This window comes from Phaethon lepturus, unplaced genomic scaffold (genome assembly GCF_000687285.1).
Source record: "Phaethon lepturus isolate BGI_N335 unplaced genomic scaffold, ASM68728v1 scaffold30367, whole genome shotgun sequence".
NCBI classification, from domain to species: Eukaryota; Metazoa; Chordata; class Aves; order Phaethontiformes; family Phaethontidae; genus Phaethon; species Phaethon lepturus.
The window spans coordinates 794-19,192 of NW_010554826.1; the positions used below are offsets into that span (position 1 = coordinate 794).

An 18,399-nucleotide genomic window follows, 5' to 3' on the forward strand; every position below is an offset into this window, starting at 1 on the left:
CAAGAGCAAGGTTAATGATGAGCGGTTTGCTTCCAAATGAGCCCTGTCAATTGAGCTGGTTTTGATGACAGACCAAAGAAAGACAGAAAAGAAGCAAACACACAAATAAGATCTTAAGTGTGACACTTAAATTGGGACTAGGCTCTGTCCCACATAATGAATCCTGGTTATTTATTTACATAGAGGTTGTAATCAGCATGCAAGGCAAGCAGCAAAGAGTAATTAATTCTACTACAGTGCTGCCAGAACTGTATTTGCATTTATATATATAATATATAACATTATAACATGTTTATTTATTTAATATTTAACATTATTTAATATTTAACATTATTTAAAAGTATATATGTAGTTCTACCTTTCCATACTATTTTTACTTAGAGTTGGGAAAAAGTCTACCAACTGACAGCATGGGTGTACACCAGACTGTCCAAAGGTTACGTGTCAGCAGTGTGGCTTGGGTCTATTCAGAAAACCCAGTCCATAGTGCTCTAAGTTCATGTACTTGGCAGGAGGAGAAATACTGCTGAGCTTCATGTTTCCAGAATTGTGCTCACGGATAAGGTTTCACAATAGAAGTGCTACACACTACTTGCAGATGAAGCTGAGCATTGTGATCCACGCACACGCGTGAGTAAGGAGAGATATATATATCCAGCACTCCCCGTCCTTCAGTGCTCAGGTGAAAGGTGAGCTGTGGAGCCCTTTCCTCTGCCTGTTCCCATCATCCGAGGCTGAACCCATCAGTACTGAGGAAAATCCCAATAAATTCAAGTCCATCTGCTCACAAGATTGCTTAGGTGCAGGCTCAGCTGTTCAGTGGTATCAGGCAGCTGTGCCCTGTCCTATGTTAACTGACAGAAACATCTGCTTTTTATTTCCAAGATGGAACTTACCTTGATTGCAGAGGTGATTTATAATTACAGAAATGAAGTACAATTAGGAGAAATTTAATGAGTTCTTTGGGCCGTTTCATCTGCTTCTCTAACCAATATCTGCTCTTGCATTTCAGGATGAGAAAAATCAAATGATGACCACGAATGTGTGGGTGAAGCAGGTGGGTGCACCAAAACACGTGCTTTTCAGTGTTCTTTTTCAGTTTTGCAATGTGAACTCTCCCAGCTTTGTAACCGCCCTGTTTTTGGCAGGAGTGGCATGATTACAAGCTACGCTGGGACCCCCAAGAATACGAAAACGTTACATCCATTCGAATCCCCTCGGAGCTCATCTGGAGGCCAGATATTGTCCTCTACAACAAGTGAGTGTGAGCACTGTCATGTCTTGACTTCACATGTCAGATATATGATTAAGCTGAATTTGAGCTTTCAGTCCTCCTCAGTTTCATTTCACCAAGGAGCTCTCCCCTAATTCATCACCATCAACTGGAAAAGCCAATTACTGAGGATGGGCTTAATATGCTGAAATATATCAGCCTTGCGTGTCTACAAGTGTGGGTTTCGGGTCAGTCCAATACCATTCTAGAATTATTCTTAAATAGGTATTTGTTCCTGATCCTGAATGCTTGAAATCTGTCTCTTGTACGGACACTTCCTAGGGAGCAGGTGGTTGTTTTCTTCCTTTCCTTTGGAGCCTGTGGATATTCTTGGAAAGACTGTCCAAGTGCCAAGACTGTTTTCTCCTTGGTTTATCATCCCAGAGCTCTCCAGTCTCCTAGGATGTAGGATATCCCACTCTCCCTCCTCAGTACAGGCTCCAGAGAAAACACTTGCTGCAAACATCAAACAAAAACATCTTTGTATGCGGCTAACACTCAGAGAAAACACTCACAAGGGAAGACAGGCTCATTTTTAACAAACAGTTGCCTGGTTCAGGTTTGATAGGATTTTGCTTTTGTTTTCCCAAAAAAATGTCTGAGTGAGGAATCTGTCCAGGGGATTGTGAGCTTTGGAGACCATGGAAATTGTTATCTTTCCCATTAGCTTGTCTCTGATCCTCAGTGGTGTGGAGTGATTGCTGATCTCCTGGAAATCACTGCATCCTCACATAGCACCTTTCAGAGATTAGGCCAATGGAAATGACTAATTCATAGGCACTTGGACCTTCCTATCCTACAGGGACACACTCTGAACATGAATATTGTTACAAGCACCTCATATTGCAGCCAAGAAAGGTGTTCACAGATTTCACTGGAAAAAATGAATGTCCTTGTCCTTCTCATTGCTTAATTAATAACAACAATAAGGATTATTATTGTTGGAGCTTCTGGTGGTTGGTGTGGTGGACCATAGTGCCAAAGGAAACAGTGCTACACAAATCTCCATCGTCTATGGGACCTTTGTGGTTCAAACCATCCATTTGCTGGAGCTGCTGGTACACAAAAGCCTGTTGTGTCATCTCTGCATCTGCTCCTTTGGCTTGCCATGCTCACCGTGGTTGATGAGCAAGGTCCATGCAAGAAGGGCCCTAGCACTACAGAAGGAGGCCTTGGTATCCCTTTGTGCACTAGGCATTTTGGAACTCCGTGCTGAAAGCAGCCCCCAAAGGTCAATGGGCACCCAAACTTCTGAGTTGGGGAGCCTTTGGATTCTGCCCCTTGCAGGCTCTGCCGCTCTGCCCTGCTGTCCCAGTTCACTGCCGCTATCACTCGAGCAACTACAGGGTCTCCAGGGAGTAGCTGCCTATCTGCTGGCTACAGCAGCTATTCCAGAATGTCCTCCTTATCCTCTTCTGGGGTGCAAGTCTTTCAGCCTTGCCCACCTTACTGCCTGGCTCAGTCTGACTTGCAGGGGGGTATGGCAGATACAGCAAGTCTAGCGGTATTGGTGACCTGCTACCACGCAGGGAGGTCTAGTGCCTCAGCTACCTAAATCCAAGCTACTTCTCTCCCTTTATCCATACTTACCATTATTAATCATGCATTCCTCTGTTGGTTGTCATAAGTTTATCATGCATTTTTAATTGGTTACTTTATCCATGAATTAAACATGGATGTAGGCACCAACCACTAGCCAGTCAGTAATGGTTTTCCATTAGTTCTATACCTCTCTACTAAAATGTTTGCCCATGCTCTTTCATACAGTCTTCTGTAGACGGTTTTCTACCCTGGGGTAGACTTCTCTCTTCTGCCTAACAAATACGTCTGAAGCTGCAGTCAGTATCTTAGTTGCACTGCTCTAACAATCAGGTTTCATGTTTTTCAGGGGTTGCAGGGCAAGGCAGGGCAACGCATACAAGGCAAAACCTGTAGCTTGATGGGACACCAAGATCGAGGTTCTTCTGCACGGCAGCTCACCAACTGCATAACCAGACAGTGTTTCTCTTTGCAGGCATCTCAGCCAGAAATGTTTTAGAAAGAAAGGCTGTGCACATAAAGTGACTAGTCATGGGTGATGCTAAAGGACTGTGTCTCAATATTTTACATATGTATATAATATATATATATTTAGAGGGGATTTAAAATACATGCACATAATTCTGGGTCCCTAAGAGCAAGAGAATTGTGTGCAGAGACCTTGGTGGAAGAGAGAGGGTAGCCACACTGGCCTTTTGCAATGTTCAGGCTTTTTAATGTGAGTTATTTATTGCTTACCACATGCTCTGGCAGAAGTATGGTATTTCTGTTTGGGATGGTATCCTCTGAAAAAGAGACTTTCTGGGCAGGAGACTATACAAATGCCTCTTCTGTTTTCATCTTGGAGTATATATAGAAATGGTGAAATTTAAATTGATTTGAGATTTTACATCTTTAAGGAAACCTAACCCCTTGTTGTGAGGTTATTCTCATATCTAAGCTCATTATTGTCACAAACTTCCACTTATCCACTCTAGAGGCCCAAATCAAATCAGCAAAGTCAGCTGGTTTGGCCTAGAGATTGTATGTAGTTGTCAACATTCATAAGGAATCTAAAACTGAATTAATATCCTACAGGGAAATTAATATGCTGTTGAATTTTCAGGCGTTATGAGATAAGTTCCAAGACTCAGTAAATAGTTTCTACTAGATGTGACAAAACATATGTATGACAGAGGACTATGAGTCAATAGTGAAGCGACAAAACCTCTTCTTCTCTGCCAAGAAGGCCAGCTGTTCCTTATCTGAAGCTGTAAAGGCTCTTCAGACACCACCAAATCATTTATAAATTAATTACCTAATCCTCTGCATTGACTTATGTTCCCATTCATGAATAGACTTTAAGTACGTTTTAGTTTTCCTTTGTATATTTAAGGTAAAAAAGAATTTTTTTTTTTTTTTGTCTAATCAGGGAATAAGCTCTTGGGGCTGCATTTCAATTTTTTTTTCCCCACTTCTCCACCAGTATGTTGAGCCGTTTGGACCCCGTGCAACATAGAAACTCCAGAGGAGAAAACCCTAAAATGGCAGGTTTGCAGCCAGGTGCTCCAGCTGCTAAAGGCTGCCCAGAGGAATGCAAGACCCTGTCCTTGAGCCTAATGGGTGGGCAGGGAACTTGAAATGTGAGCTTTACTAGCTAGTTTTCAACTGGATATTCATGATAGCATCATAGCATTTGTCTTCGCTAGCCTGATTGTAAAACCTGTGAAGGAGCTACTGGAAACATTCAGACTGCAAAATTTTATTTTTTCTCAATATTTTCTGGTGTTAGGTGTTCCAGAAAGAAATCCTTGCCTTAGCCTCCATAGTCACAAAAAAAACCCCACCCCACCTTAAAAGACAAGATCATACATGAAGGGAATTCAAATACAAATGTCAGTAATTAGGAGCAGGAAATATCTTGAGGAATTCACCCAGTGGAAATACGGGCACAAAGGATTACTGGACTGGGTTAGAAGTTCATCTGGCAGGCGGCTTTTGAAAATCACGAGAAAGCAGAGTTCTTCTGAACTACACTATGGTGGCTTGTTCTTTTGAACTATACTATGATGTTTGCAACCAGTGAGACTTAGGGAGTAACACTGGTTTCCTGACTCGTCCCAAAGCTGTTTGGAGGAGAAATACCAAAATATGCTCTAGTGTAACCTTGGAAACATTCTTGACATTTTTCTTTGTGTGTGAGTGTGTACTTGCACAGATCGTGTCATTTTGCACCAGACTGTATTTATTATAGGCCTGTAACTGCTACTTCACACTTAAGCTTTGCTGATTCTTCTGGGAGTTTAAGTGACTACGTTTCTGGAGAGGGATTGTATCTCTAGATGCCTTTGGGGTTTGCTGCCAAGCTCTATCCGGTTATACAGGAACTGACGGAAAACTCTCATGAGTTGTTGCTGTGTTAACATCCAAGGAATTCTCCTACCAATATGCTAAGGACAAAGCTAGAGTTTTGCCTACAAAATGCTGCTGAGGATGCTTGGCAAAAGAAAGAGTCGAAGGAAAATGCACAAATTTAGCACCGTTAGAGCCTTCTGAGAAACTTGTGCTTCTTTCCTCAGCGTAGCGCAGCCATTTCTGAGACAGAAGCCTGTTTTACTGAGGAATGATCAAAATTTCAGTTACCAATGATTTCTAAACAAATGCAGGCAAAACCTGGGATGGGACCTGCAGAAGTACACATCAGTGCACAGACACCTCCATCTGTGTACCCAAGATGTACATTGACACATCTGTTTTGTACCCAAGTTGCCAAGATCTTGGAGATACTTGAAACCCAACTGGACGAGGTCCTGATCCTCTTGTAGCTGACCCTGCTTTGAGGAGGGAGTTTGAACTAGATCATCTCCAGAGGTCACTTCCAACCTGTGAATTTGTAGTTACTGTTTTGGTAGCACGAAACAATTGTTAAATAAAATATTCTCTGATTTGCCTTTGGAGAGTATTTTGATCTGAACATTACAGAAGCATCTCTTTAATGTCTACCAGAAGGGTGCAGGGTACATTCTTTTAAAGGGGTCTTGAAACTCCAATTTGTTTTGGTTACTGCTATTCAATGGAAAATGCTTTAAATGAGGACATTCCAGCTATATCCATATATGTATATAGCTAATTTTCAGGCTTTTAAAGCTCTGTTTGGATTTAAATTGTATCATCAGAAATTAAAATAAATGTGTGCCTCATTTACATGCATTCTAAAAACATTTAATTTTGTGAGATGATATATCTCCCAACTGCAGGGAAACTAGAAACTAGAAAAAAAAAAAAAGACTCTCCATCAGCAGAGCTTTTAAATGAAATACGGGTGATGGCTGCCAGTAAAACAATGCCATTCCTGAACCCTTATAACCTTAGAAGATTTTAGCCTTTATTCTCAAAATGAGGAATCAAAGGCTACAGAACACAGCAGTGCTATTTCTGTTGGCAAAGGAATAAGCAACTGTCTTCTCTCTTTATTGGTGTGCACTGTTGTATTTGACATGAAAATACAAGCACTCCAGTACTTTATTACTGAGAGGTTTTTAGACCTGTCGGGTCAGAGTAATCAGGAGAGCCTGACTATCTTAATTCCCAATTCTTAATTCTTGTTGTGATGTTTACCTTGGGCTTTCTCCTTCTTCCAAATGTTTTTTCATGACAACTGTCACAACACAGTGGTCCAGACTGAATGAAAATGTGCTACCACTGTAAAGGAATGACTGCAGATTTTCTCCGTTCCACTATATCAGATCTCTCCCCTTCCCATCTAAGGAAACACTCACGTTAGGCAGTGGGGGCTGTCAGCACAACTTGGCCAGGAATGGGTTTTCCCACAGCAAAGCTCTCCACAAGAAAACAGGGTTTCCCCAATCTTGTAGCTGCAGACTTCATTCACAGTTGGCTATCTCAACTTCATCCCTTGGAGAAGACCGGAGAAAGGCTTTGGAAGACCATCAGCAGACAGGTGACCTTATTTTCCCCCTCTCTCCTGTCAAGAGGAGCAGAATGAGAACCTCACCCAAGACAAAAGCATCTTTCGCTTCACCCCGCACAGGCAGGGCACCAGCTTCCAATCTAGTAAGCATAAGCTTGAAGGTCCAGTGTGGGTGGTAAGCCTGGGGAACGAGGCAAAAATATATGTATGCATGAAGGGTCAAGACAACGGCGAACGCTACCTTCGCACGATCTAGCTGGCTTGGATACAGTCTATGTACAACAGCATGGCTAATTTACCCTGCGTACAAATCGCTCAGGTTTCTCTACATTGAACTACAATGAGAAGTTCAAACATGCCCAGTAAAGTCAGGCATCACTTTACAGCCCCGTTAGGTTGGTGAGGGAGAAGCAGGAGGATCCCAGGGTGTTTTATGGCTCCTCAGAGTCATTAGCTGACTCTCAAATGCAAGAAGCAATTCTGCGCTTGGTTTCACTGCTGCCATGGCACTGTAGGCAAAATCCAGCTTGGAAGGCAGTACCAGTGGTATTTATAATGATGTGTGAGCCAAAGAGGACCCAGGATGAGGCTGGGTTTCTTAGGCAAGTGATTAAAAAATATATTCCTCATCAACGCAGCAGGCCAGTTATGGAAATAATTGACACACAAAGATCAGCAGGATCACACCGGTTACACCTGCGCTTACAGAAGAGAGGCATGTGGCTAGTCGTGCAGAGACTGCAAAATTGCCAGACAAGACATTTCTGGGAATGAAACACAATTAAATAAATTACTATTTTCCCTAGATGAATTTTTAGGAAGAGTTTCATGCCCTTTTCCAACAGTTTTCAAAAGGAAAAGCACAGACCTGTGTTGTTTACCCAACCACTACTAACACACTGCTCCACCTGAGAAGGGAAACACTAGTGGATCCTCATTAGCCCTTTTCTGTAATATGAGTCCAATTATAAACATATTGTTCCATTAATGAGCGATTTAATCATGCCTCATCAAATGCAGAATTGGATTGCAAATTCCTATCGAGATTTAGAAAGAAAACCACCGAGAACAGCAAACACTGGACTGTCACTTGCTGCACATGTTTCATGTCTCAATCTGGCTTTACACTGCAGGCAAAACCTAGGAGAAAAAAAAGATGGTTTTCATCCAAGCAAGTGGTCCTGGAGTGTAAATTAGATTTAAGAAAGAAGAGGTAAGACAGGAGCTGGGTGCACGGTACAATGGCATTTCTCGTTTTTATTTGCGCCGGAGTAAAACACAACAGTGGGTTTGCTTTGATCCCTTTGAGACAGCAGTCTGGGTTTGTACATATTTTTAGCTTTCTGTCTTAAAAAAAAAAAAAAAGACATTTTAAAGCTTTAAAAAAAGTCCAGTTCAGAGGTCAAAAAGCACTGGGTCCTTTCGTGTTCTTTTGTTTTTCAAAAATCTGCCACAAAGAGCAAAGGCTTTCCATTACAGAAACAAAGAAGAGTTCAGTAAAAACCCGGTTCTCCACCACAAACAATAATTCTGAATTTACTTTTGCATTAATTCAACTAATCTAGAAAATTGCCTCAAAAGACGAAGATCTGGGCTGTGATCCTAGGGGTCGGGGGCATGCGCCGTCTCTGCCCAGACACCGTCTTAGCCTAGACAGCTCACCGAGGGCCAGACCCTGCCGCTGCTTGCCAAAGCGAGCCGTACTGCACCGGTCTCGCTGGAAGCCAGCGTGGCCATGGACTGACGAGGATGCTTCACAGGGCAAGACCAAATATCAGAAAGTCTTTTTTTTCCCCCTTTTGCATATGAATCAATGGATGGTCTCCTAAAGAAATAAATTTAGGCAAGTTTCTCTGCCTCCTGCGTCTTGGGGGGGCCCCAAGCCACCACGAGCTGCTCCCTCCGTACCCCGGAGCTCTGCCGTGGCTTGAGCCGGGCGTGTGAGATGATCCCCAACGCCCTCCCTGCTCTTTGAATGCTCTTGTCTCCATTCCTGTAGCTAGACGTGAGGGCATTGCTCTACAAAGAGATTCCACCTGCTTTTTTCAGTTGGGATTTCAACCTTTCAGACATTTGCTCAGGATGAAAAAAATTGCAACTCTACCCAAAACTCACCCATATTTTAAGGCTGCTTGAACCAGGGTGTTTGATCCAGGATGTGGCTGTCTGAGGATACCAAAATCTTCTGTCTGCAAGTAGGAGTCAAGGGAGAGAGGAGGTTTGAAGTTTCAGCCGGTCACTGCGCAAAGAGGCTGCAGATGTGGGGGTTTGGCTCATTTTCAGGTGAAGGTGTAATTTTGCCGTTCAAACACCCCGTCTCCATCACGATGGTTATTTGAACGGGGCGATATGTCACTTGCGCCGCTCTGAACGCTTCGGTTTTGCCTCTTTGTGTGAGCTAACGCGGGCTGCAGGTCCCGCGGGCGCTGGCTGGAGGAAGGACGTTGCTGTAGAGAAGGTACCCATGGGCTTGGCCCCAGAGGTGGAGTTTGAGTGTCACAGTCCACATGTCCTCCTCACTGAGAGCAGGGGCAGAACAGGGCATGGCATAGCCGTGCAGGGCTGCGCTAATTGAACCTATTACTGAGCTAATTTCTTTCGGTGGCCTCCACACAGCGGGCCCAGCGGCAGGGTCGGGGTGGAGCAGCAGAGCCGTGGGGGTGAGGAAGGAGCAGAGCTGCAGCTGGTGATGCTGAGGCGGGTGGAGGACAGGGCTGTCTCCAGGGCTGGAGACCCCATCCCCAGAGTTCCTCAGCCTCCCTCCTTTCTCCAGACCGAGTACGCCATTCCCCAGTGGCCTTTCTTCCCCCAAATCCCCAGCACACTTGCCTCTCCTGTTGCCTTTTTCGGTCTCCTTCACTGGTATCCCAGTCCCCACGATGAGCTGGAAGCAGATGGTGTCATGGGTGCACGGCACGGTGCCACAGAAAATCAGTGCACTTTTCCCACACTGAGAAAAGCAGATACAAACAAAAAAATATGCTGCTTATGCAATAGCTTTTTCACTGTCTGGAAAATGGCTTTCCACTATAAAATCCTGGGTTTTTATCTATTTATCTTATACCAGAATGCAAACCCTTGAAATGAAAGCCTTGTAAGAAGACACCATAAAAGACAGGTCTCTTCCTGACTGGGAAATGAAGAGATTAACTTTCATTATTGCTATTAATAGGATGTTCTTGCTGTTTTCCATGTAAGAGACTCAATGATTACCCAACACTGTTTCATTTATAGCAGCTGTCACAACTAATTCTGCAGAGCTCACAGCCACATTACCTGATAGTGGTTCCTCCCACCTCTCTAAAGCAAACTCAACCCTTTCCAGGGCTTTTATGGGACACCTTTGAGGAAGACGTGTGTACGTTCCCCTCAAGGACCTGACATACAAGGTGAGGGCTGACGTTTGCATGCAAATTCAGTGCTTGCACAAGCCAACAGAGTTAAAAAATCACTGGGTAGAGTGGATGGATTCAGATCCATGACGTGCATCTTGCATCTCCCAGGTACCTTGACTGCATTTTTGGAAGCCAGGCAGTAAATATCCTATGTCTTTAACAGAGTTGAGAAGTCACAGAGAAGCCTGAGTCTTTTCTTTGTCTTCTCTCTCTCTTCAGTGCTGACGGTGACTTTGCAGTCACTCACCTGACCAAGGCCCACCTCTTCTATGATGGGAGAATTAAATGGATGCCACCTGCTATCTATAAAAGCTCCTGCAGCATTGATGTTACCTTCTTCCCCTTTGACCAGCAAAACTGCACAATGAAGTTTGGTTCCTGGACCTATGACAAAGCCAAGATAGACTTAGTGAGCATGCACAGTCATGTGGACCAGCTGGACTACTGGGAGAGTGGGGAATGGGTCATCATCAACGCTGTGGGCAATTACAACAGCAAGAAATATGAATGCTGCACAGAGATCTACCCTGATATAACTTACTCCTTCATTATCCGGAGGCTGCCACTGTTCTACACGATCAATCTGATCATCCCCTGCCTGCTGATCTCCTGCCTGACTGTCCTGGTCTTCTACCTGCCCTCCGAGTGTGGAGAGAAGATAACCTTGTGCATCTCTGTGCTGTTGTCCCTCACTGTGTTCCTCCTGCTCATCACAGAGATCATCCCATCTACCTCCTTGGTCATCCCCCTGATTGGAGAGTATCTTCTCTTCACCATGATATTCGTTACCTTGTCTATCATCATCACTGTCTTCGTACTTAATGTGCACCATCGTTCCCCGCGTACCCACACGATGCCTGACTGGGTGAGGAGGATCTTCCTTGACATTGTCCCACGCCTCCTCTTCATGAAACGTCCCTCTGCAGTGAAAGACAATTGCAAGAAGCTCATTGAATCCATGCACAAAATAACCAACACGCCAAGGCTTTGGTCCGAGACTGACGTGGAGCCCAACTTCACTACCTCATCTTCCCCCAGCCCCCAGAGTAATGAGCCATCACCCACATCTTCCTTCTGTGCCCACCTCGAGGAGCCAGCCAAGCCTCAGCCAATCTGCAAATCCCCTTCTGGGCAGTACTCTGTGCTGCACCCAGAACCTGTACAGGTGACCTGCTCCTCCCCACAACCCTCATGCCACCCCCTGAGTGACACCCAGGCCACCTCCATCTCAAAAGGCAGATCACTAAGTGTCCAGCAGATGTACAGCCCCAATAAGGCAGAGGAAGGGAACATTCGCTGTAGGTCCCGGAGCATCCAGTATTGCTACCTGCAAGAGGACTCGTCTCAGACCAATGGCCAATCCACTGGCTCTCCAGTATCCCAGCGGTGCCAGCTGAATGAAGAGCAGCCCCAGCACAAGCCCCCTCAGTGCAAGTGCAAATGCAAAAAGAGCGAGGCAGCTGGCACGCCAGCTGAAGGAAGCAAGAGTCACAGCGCCAAAGAGCAACACCTTGTGTTGATGTCCCCAGCCTTGAAGCTGGCAGTGGAAGGGGTTCACTACATTGCAGATCACCTGCGAGCAGAAGATGTGGATTTCTCAGTAAGTATGCTGACTTAGCCTGCTCTCCTTGGGTAGGTCAAAAATTATCTGCTAATGAAGCCCCACCAAACCTGGGGGCTATACAGAGAGTATACTTGCTAATGCAGGCTCAGCCACCCCTGATATCGTGGCTTCTGGGCACGTTGACCACTAAAGGTACAGCTGGAGAGTTTGTCCTTGGGGTCCTGGCAGGCATGTGGGCCAAGGGGGTAGTACAACCAGACCATGCTCAGGGCTGCTCTGGGGTTCTCCAGCAGAGAAGAGGAGTAGAGTTCTTGTCAGGTGGGAAGGAGGCAGCTGAGATTGTGAAAGACCCCCAAAAAGCAGCACCTGGTGGGAATGCAGCAGACATTCTTTATAGAGAAGCCTCTGACAGATGGGGAATTCATCCTCTCTGGTTTTTATTAAGCATTGACTCTGGCTACTGAGCCTAGGAAAGCAAATTCCCAAAATAGGTTGTGGATGTGGGAAGCACGTAGTAGCATGGGGATGTTGCATGGTATGTTTAGCTCTGTGTGATGCGATTCCTCATTAGTGGACTTCCACTGGAGCAGTTGGCTCTGTGCAGGAAGGTGGGTGGACAGACAAATTTCACACTTACTCTGAAGGGGTAAATACGGCTACAAATAGAGAAGAAAAGTAGAAGCTGAAAGAATTTCTTTTAATGGAGATGGTGATGCACGTACAAATGCCACATCCCTTCACATCTCTTGTAGTTCTTCCCCGCAATACTATGGATACAGTGTACTAGCTAATTATGGTCGTAATGAAGGAAGCCACAAGATAACCTCAGGTTAATATCCTTGCTAAAGAAAAGTCCTGTCTAGCTTTTCCTAGAGGGATCCGTCAGCAAGTTACTTTTTCAGCTGCGTTTAAAGTTTGATTTCTCAAGATTTAGAGTCAGTGCAAGTCATAGTGCTTTTAGAGAAGACTTCCTGGGTATGAAGAGTGTCTTTATATTTGCATTTTTCACAGTACTGAGCACTTCGCAGCGGCAACAAAAGATTAAGTGCTACTGTCCGTTTATATACTCCTTGGTGCTGTAGTTTGAGGCACCTCTGTTCATTAATGTATTGTTTCACTTCACAACATCCCTTTGAGGAAGAAACTGTTTATTCCTCATGGTGAGGAGTGACAGCCAAAATACAGAGGTGAGGTGACCTGTTCAAGGATACAGAACAAATCTGTAGTGGAGACGGGCTGTGAATCCCCATCTTCATCAGCTGACAGCCCAGCACTCTTTGCTGGGCTGAAGCACTGCACAAGCACATTAGGACTGTGGGTATTAAACTCTGCTTTCTCCTCTAGCAAAAATCACAAGTAAACCCATAGAAGTCAGTTGATTTTAACTCACTTGTTTCCCCATGGTGCAAATTAAAGAATATTACGCCAATAATACTTCTCATTTCAACTGATTCTCTTTCTGCTAAGCTTGTTGATATTATCAAGAACCGAGTCGATGAATATCTTGGGTTCTTTCCTTTTAATCCATGACTGCAATTTTCTTTAAAATGAAAACAGTTTTCAGAAGCCATGAATTTTCTTCTTATACCTTTCCTCTTGAAATGAAGCGATTATCCTGAGGAGAAAGCTATTTAAACATCAAAAGCAGAAGCAAAGGAGGAGTTTTCAGGGCTCTGACCAGACCTTCTGCCAGCGCAGACTTGTGAGCAAAAGCACCAGGAAAACACCCAGCAATGAGCAGAGCAGGGTCTCCCCCAGGACCACCGATGCACCAGGCTCCCCAGGAAGAGCCTGCAAACCTGCCCGCAGTTTTCTGCTCTTTCACAGCAGTTGTGGTTGGCACAGTAGGCAGAGGTTGGGGTTTCAGATTTGGGGAACAATTGCTGACCCCAGTCTGAGGCTACGCTATTTTCTTTTTCTTGATCCAAGTAAAGTCAAGTGGAAAAGCACATTTTTTTCTCCAGGTGGGAATGAGAAAAAAGAAGGAAATATGGTCTTCTGGAATTGAAATTTACTGTAAGGAGCAGAACTGATCTAATAAAATGAGAATTCATTAGGGGAAAAATCAGTACTTGGAAATTGGCTTTCATCTTAAAATCAAATTGTGGCACTTTTTCATGGAGGTCTCCAACAAATCTATCAGCAGGCACCTCTGATGCAGCTACAGCCCCTGAGACACAGCTCGCTGTCTCTTGGGTAATATTTTCAGATACATACACCTTCCAAGAATGAGAACAGAGCTTCTTTTGAAGTTTCTGTCTTTTTTCTAAAACACCATTGCCACGGGGACAGTACTTCTAAATTAAAAGTAAAAAGCTCATTTAATTAAGTGCTTCAGCAAAGAGAAAATGGGAGATGCAAGAGGCAGTTGTTTGCTCCAAAAAGGTATCTGCAAACAATACAAGCACAATGGTACACTGGGGAAAATGCGGGACTCAAGTGTCCCAGCATACGATAGAAATGCCGCTAGAAATTAATTACAGACTGAGAAGCAAAACAAGTTGCATGTCACACACGAGCCAAAATAACACAAGCCACCAGCACTGCCCGGGAAGCCTGGTTGTCCGCACGCCTGCGCGCATCTCCGGACCGCTCTAATAAGAAGACTTTGAAGACAGCTTAAAAATAAAATGGGAGAGAATGTAGCTGAGAGGGAGGGAACACGGGATAATCTCACCGGTTTATTTTTAACAAAGCACAATAAAACCACCTGGGGCTGCCCTAATCGGTGTTGCGGGCTCTGGGTGCCGGCAATCGGGTGTCACCTCAACCCGGGACTCAAATCCTGGGGCAGGGTGCCCCGCTCCCCCTGCGCAGACCTGCAAGGAGGGGGACCAGGGAAGACTGCAGATCCCCTCACTTTTGGGGAATTTGCCAGTGGGAGAATCAGCTGGTTCCTGCCCCTGATCCTTTCCCAAAAATAGTCTTGAGTGAGCTCCTTTTAAAAAGTAATCAAAATACAGCTCAGGAGTCGGGGTGGCAGATGTTGACAGCTGCATAGATGTTGTCAGAGAGGTCTCTGCGGATCGTGCTCCACGTGAGGTGCTGGGCCACAGGGAAATGCTACAGTGCTGTCAGAAAATTAAACAAAACAAAAAATAATTTAAAAAAAATCTTTTCCTCCTCCTCTTTTTTTTTTTTTTCCACTGCCTCTCCATGGTTTACAATTTCACCCTTCTGTGCTCTGGATCTGATGATGGATATTGATTTTGCAAACATCTGATGCACTGCCAGCCATCATTTTCAAGATGGGCTGAGTATTTGTGCATACACCGTTACATTTGAAAGCAAATTTATGTTTAACTTTTCAAGTTGTCCCTCTTCTCCCATTTCCCCTTCTTTTCTCAAAGAGAAACTCATCTAGTTTCTTTTCTTCACGTGATCTAGCGCTTACTTTTACTAGCACAAATACTCAAGAAAGCTTATTTTGCCAGAATGGGGCACTATTTAGTCAATCCAGCCTTTCCAGGACATCAGATGCTAAATTTCAGATTTTCTTTACACATTGCTTGCATCATCAGGCACTAATTCCACAAATACAATCATCCAGCGCTTGCTTAGCTGCCCTTCTCACAAGGGATTTTAAGCATCAGAGATTCACTCCAACCCTCAACAAGTGCTGAATAGATCAGAAAACATGTACAGCAGAGGGGAGTTATCCAGTGAGACCTTATCCTGGGGATGAGAGAATTCCTTTTGATTTCAGGGGTCACTGTTTCTTTTACCCTAATTATAGAAGGGTGTGCTAAGACCTGTGCAATCATCAAATAACGTCATTTCCCCCAAGAAGGCAACAAGCTTCTGGAGGAACCCCTATTTGTTTACCTCTACCTATTGAACAGTAAAGACGTGCTTAACTTGGTGCTATTTTTAAAGGGAATAAAATTATTCACTGCACAAAAATATTTAGCCGATTCTTACACTTGTGAAAATGTTCAGGAATTCCTGAAATTTAAGGTGCTTTGTTCAGAGAACAAATTATGGGCAAATACGATGCGCTCTCCAGTGCACGCCTCATTTCCCAATTTACAAAGCTGCTTACTGAGCCAAGCAGCCGGAGCAACGCCAGATGATTTACAGGCCTAACCAAGCAGTCCACATGGCAAAAGATGAGAGGAGTAGTTGAAGAGCTCGCTCGCTTTGCTGGCGCTGCTTCAGCCGAACGTTGTCTGCGTTGGGTTGACGACAGGTACTTTGCAAAGGCGTCGGAAGATTCGTGGTTGGTTTGTGAAGGGTTCAGCGTGCCAAAATGAAGTAAATGCACATAACTTACCTGCAAGGAATAATTCTCTTAGCTCAATAAAATGTCACAACATTGGTCACAGAAGCCAGGATTGTAGGTTCTCTCCCTCTGACACATCGTGATTTCTCTGTACCGCCCACGAGGGATAAGATAAAATTCAGTGGTGCATCCATGACTGATGAAGAAAGAGAAGACTCAAGGTGCGTTTACAGAGTCACTGTGTTGTGCTCAGAGCCTGTTTGTTTGGTGCTTGACAGATCATAATATTTTAGGACCTGAAGTTGCTACTGTACCTGTGAAAACATCATCTGCTGCAAACGGCTATTTCATTGATACTTGGATTGCTTCCCTTACCAAAATGGATTTTGAGCGTAGTCAGCAAAAATCAGGCCAGGTCTCCTACAGATCGTGTTTTAGCTCACACCTACTGTTCTGGGCTACTCCCTTATTATTCTCTCTGTTTAAAACAAACCTAGGGTCTGTGGACGAAAAGGCCTGTACCATTAGCCTTACGTTATTATCGTACTGTGCTTTCCACGCATGCTGCAGTCCAACGTACATGGCAGCTTTGGGCACGGTGCAGCCACGGTTTGCTCAGGGACACAGACTGGCGGGTGCAGCCTTGCCTTTGCTGCCTCCTTCTCCTTACACCACACTCCTGATTTGCTGCAATCATGGCCACCGAAGAGGTTTAAGCGAGCTCCTGCTGAGGCATTTTCCCTAAAGAGCGAGGCAGCGTGCCAAATTTCAGCCCTCGGATCTATTAATCACCAAGAGGTATATGGTAAGAAATCATAATGGGCACATCCATATCAAATAAAATTTTGCCATCTGATCGGTCCTCTTCCTGGGAAAGAATTTAGTAACAGTAATATAATAAAGGAGGTTTTCATACCTATGTTGTTTCTTACTTAATGAAATAGCCATTTACAATTCTTGCTTGATGGTATTAATAAGTACTAGACCTCCCCAGTGGGGAATTGCTGGACAATCCTCTCACAGCAAGACAAAAGTGGAGAAAACGCAGGCTGAGGAAGACTACTTCTTTTCTTTGCTGGTTCATTTTCACTGCTTACTCACCAAAAGCTGTAAATCCCTTTGCAGAAAGAGTTTGGCTTCGTTAATCTGTAAGCACGAGCATGGAGAAATGAGTAATTTCTCCCTCTTCAACTCCCAGTTTGAATTGCAGCCTCGTTTACACACCCAATTACAGCTGTGGCTCATGGAAAATGGAATAGTGAGTGTGCAGATGAGCTTAATTACCCACAGGCGTATGTCATCCGTGGGGAGCTGTAACCAGGGTTTGCAATTGCACGTGCACACCCATGCAGTCTGGGAACCTGTCTGCCACATCAGCGACTGATAAAATAAAGCTTTGCCACCATAAAGGACCACTAAATGCAAGCGAGACCTTCCCCTCCTATGTCTGGACTTAAATTAAAATATTCTATTTTGGAATAAAGCGTTAATAGTCTTCATAAGTTTTAATCTCAAATAAATGTTAATAATTGGTCTTTCACCTCTGTGTTCTCAGGTGAAGGAAGACTGGAAGTACGTTGCAATGGTCATTGACAGGATCTTCCTCTGGATGTTCATCATTGTGTGTTTGCTGGGAACTGTTGGTCTCTTCCTCCCACCGTGGCTGGCAGGAATGATCTAAATACAGCCACATGAGGAAGAAAGAATATCCCACCCTATGGATTTTAGTTCACCTGGAAAGAGAGGACCCGAGACATGGAGGCAGCCCTTTGAATAATTTACTGCGTGTCCACGCTTGAGTTGCTCCAGAGCTCTCTGAGAATACTTTCCAAGGTCACGTCATTTTGCCAAGCCATATTCATCTCCTCCATTTCATTTAGGAGAAAAGTTCCTATTCAAGTCTGTGCATAGCATGGTGGCATTCATTGGCATATACTCAGCAATGTAAGAACACGAGCTTGTTCCCTAAAGCAGCACGTAAAGAGGCTTCGTATCTACAAACCAGCCCCTGGCAAATTAGCTCCAGTCGTCTTCAGAGGTCTCAGTGTGCCCTGCCTAGTAATTTTGCCCCCTCAAGCTGAAGTGGTTCAGGACTGTCTGTCCCTGTATGAGTCACTTTATAAATAAAGATCCAGATTTGGGATACCTGTGTAGGATGTAGTCTGTGATCAGCTGGTAAAGATGGGCAGACTGGAAAGGCTGAAGCAATTCCTCAAGGCAGCTCGGCCCCTTTGGGACCAGCAGTGATCATGAGCTGACCAAAGCACAACAGCTACGGTCTTTATATTGACAAAATATACTTTGACCAATACCCTTCAGAAACCCTGGGGATTACAGCTGAGTAGGGATCACGCAAATGAAGGGAGGATTTGGGGTTAAGATTCAGACCGTGTTGGTAGCATTTTAGTGTGCTTTCAAGGGAAATTCCCTGGATCCAAGTTACGGCTGCTGCAAAAGAGCAGAGGGTCACCCTGAGCTGAAAAACCCTTGCTGTAG

The 18,399-nt window shown here is 44.5% G+C and overlaps 1 protein-coding gene across 1 annotated transcript; it reads left to right on the plus strand.

Annotated features, from left to right (window-relative positions):
* Nucleotides 1-71: 71 nt before the first annotated feature.
* On the plus strand, nucleotides 72-18,046 carry CHRNA4 (cholinergic receptor, nicotinic, alpha 4 (neuronal); the record flags this gene model as incomplete). The annotated part of the gene is made up of 5 exons (XM_010291970.1): nucleotides 72-141; nucleotides 990-1,057; nucleotides 1,149-1,258; nucleotides 10,337-11,717; nucleotides 17,459-18,046. Coding segments are annotated over 5 exons (1,755 nt in total), but the record flags the coding sequence as incomplete, so codon positions are not given.
* Nucleotides 18,047-18,399: the final 353 nt, after the last annotated feature.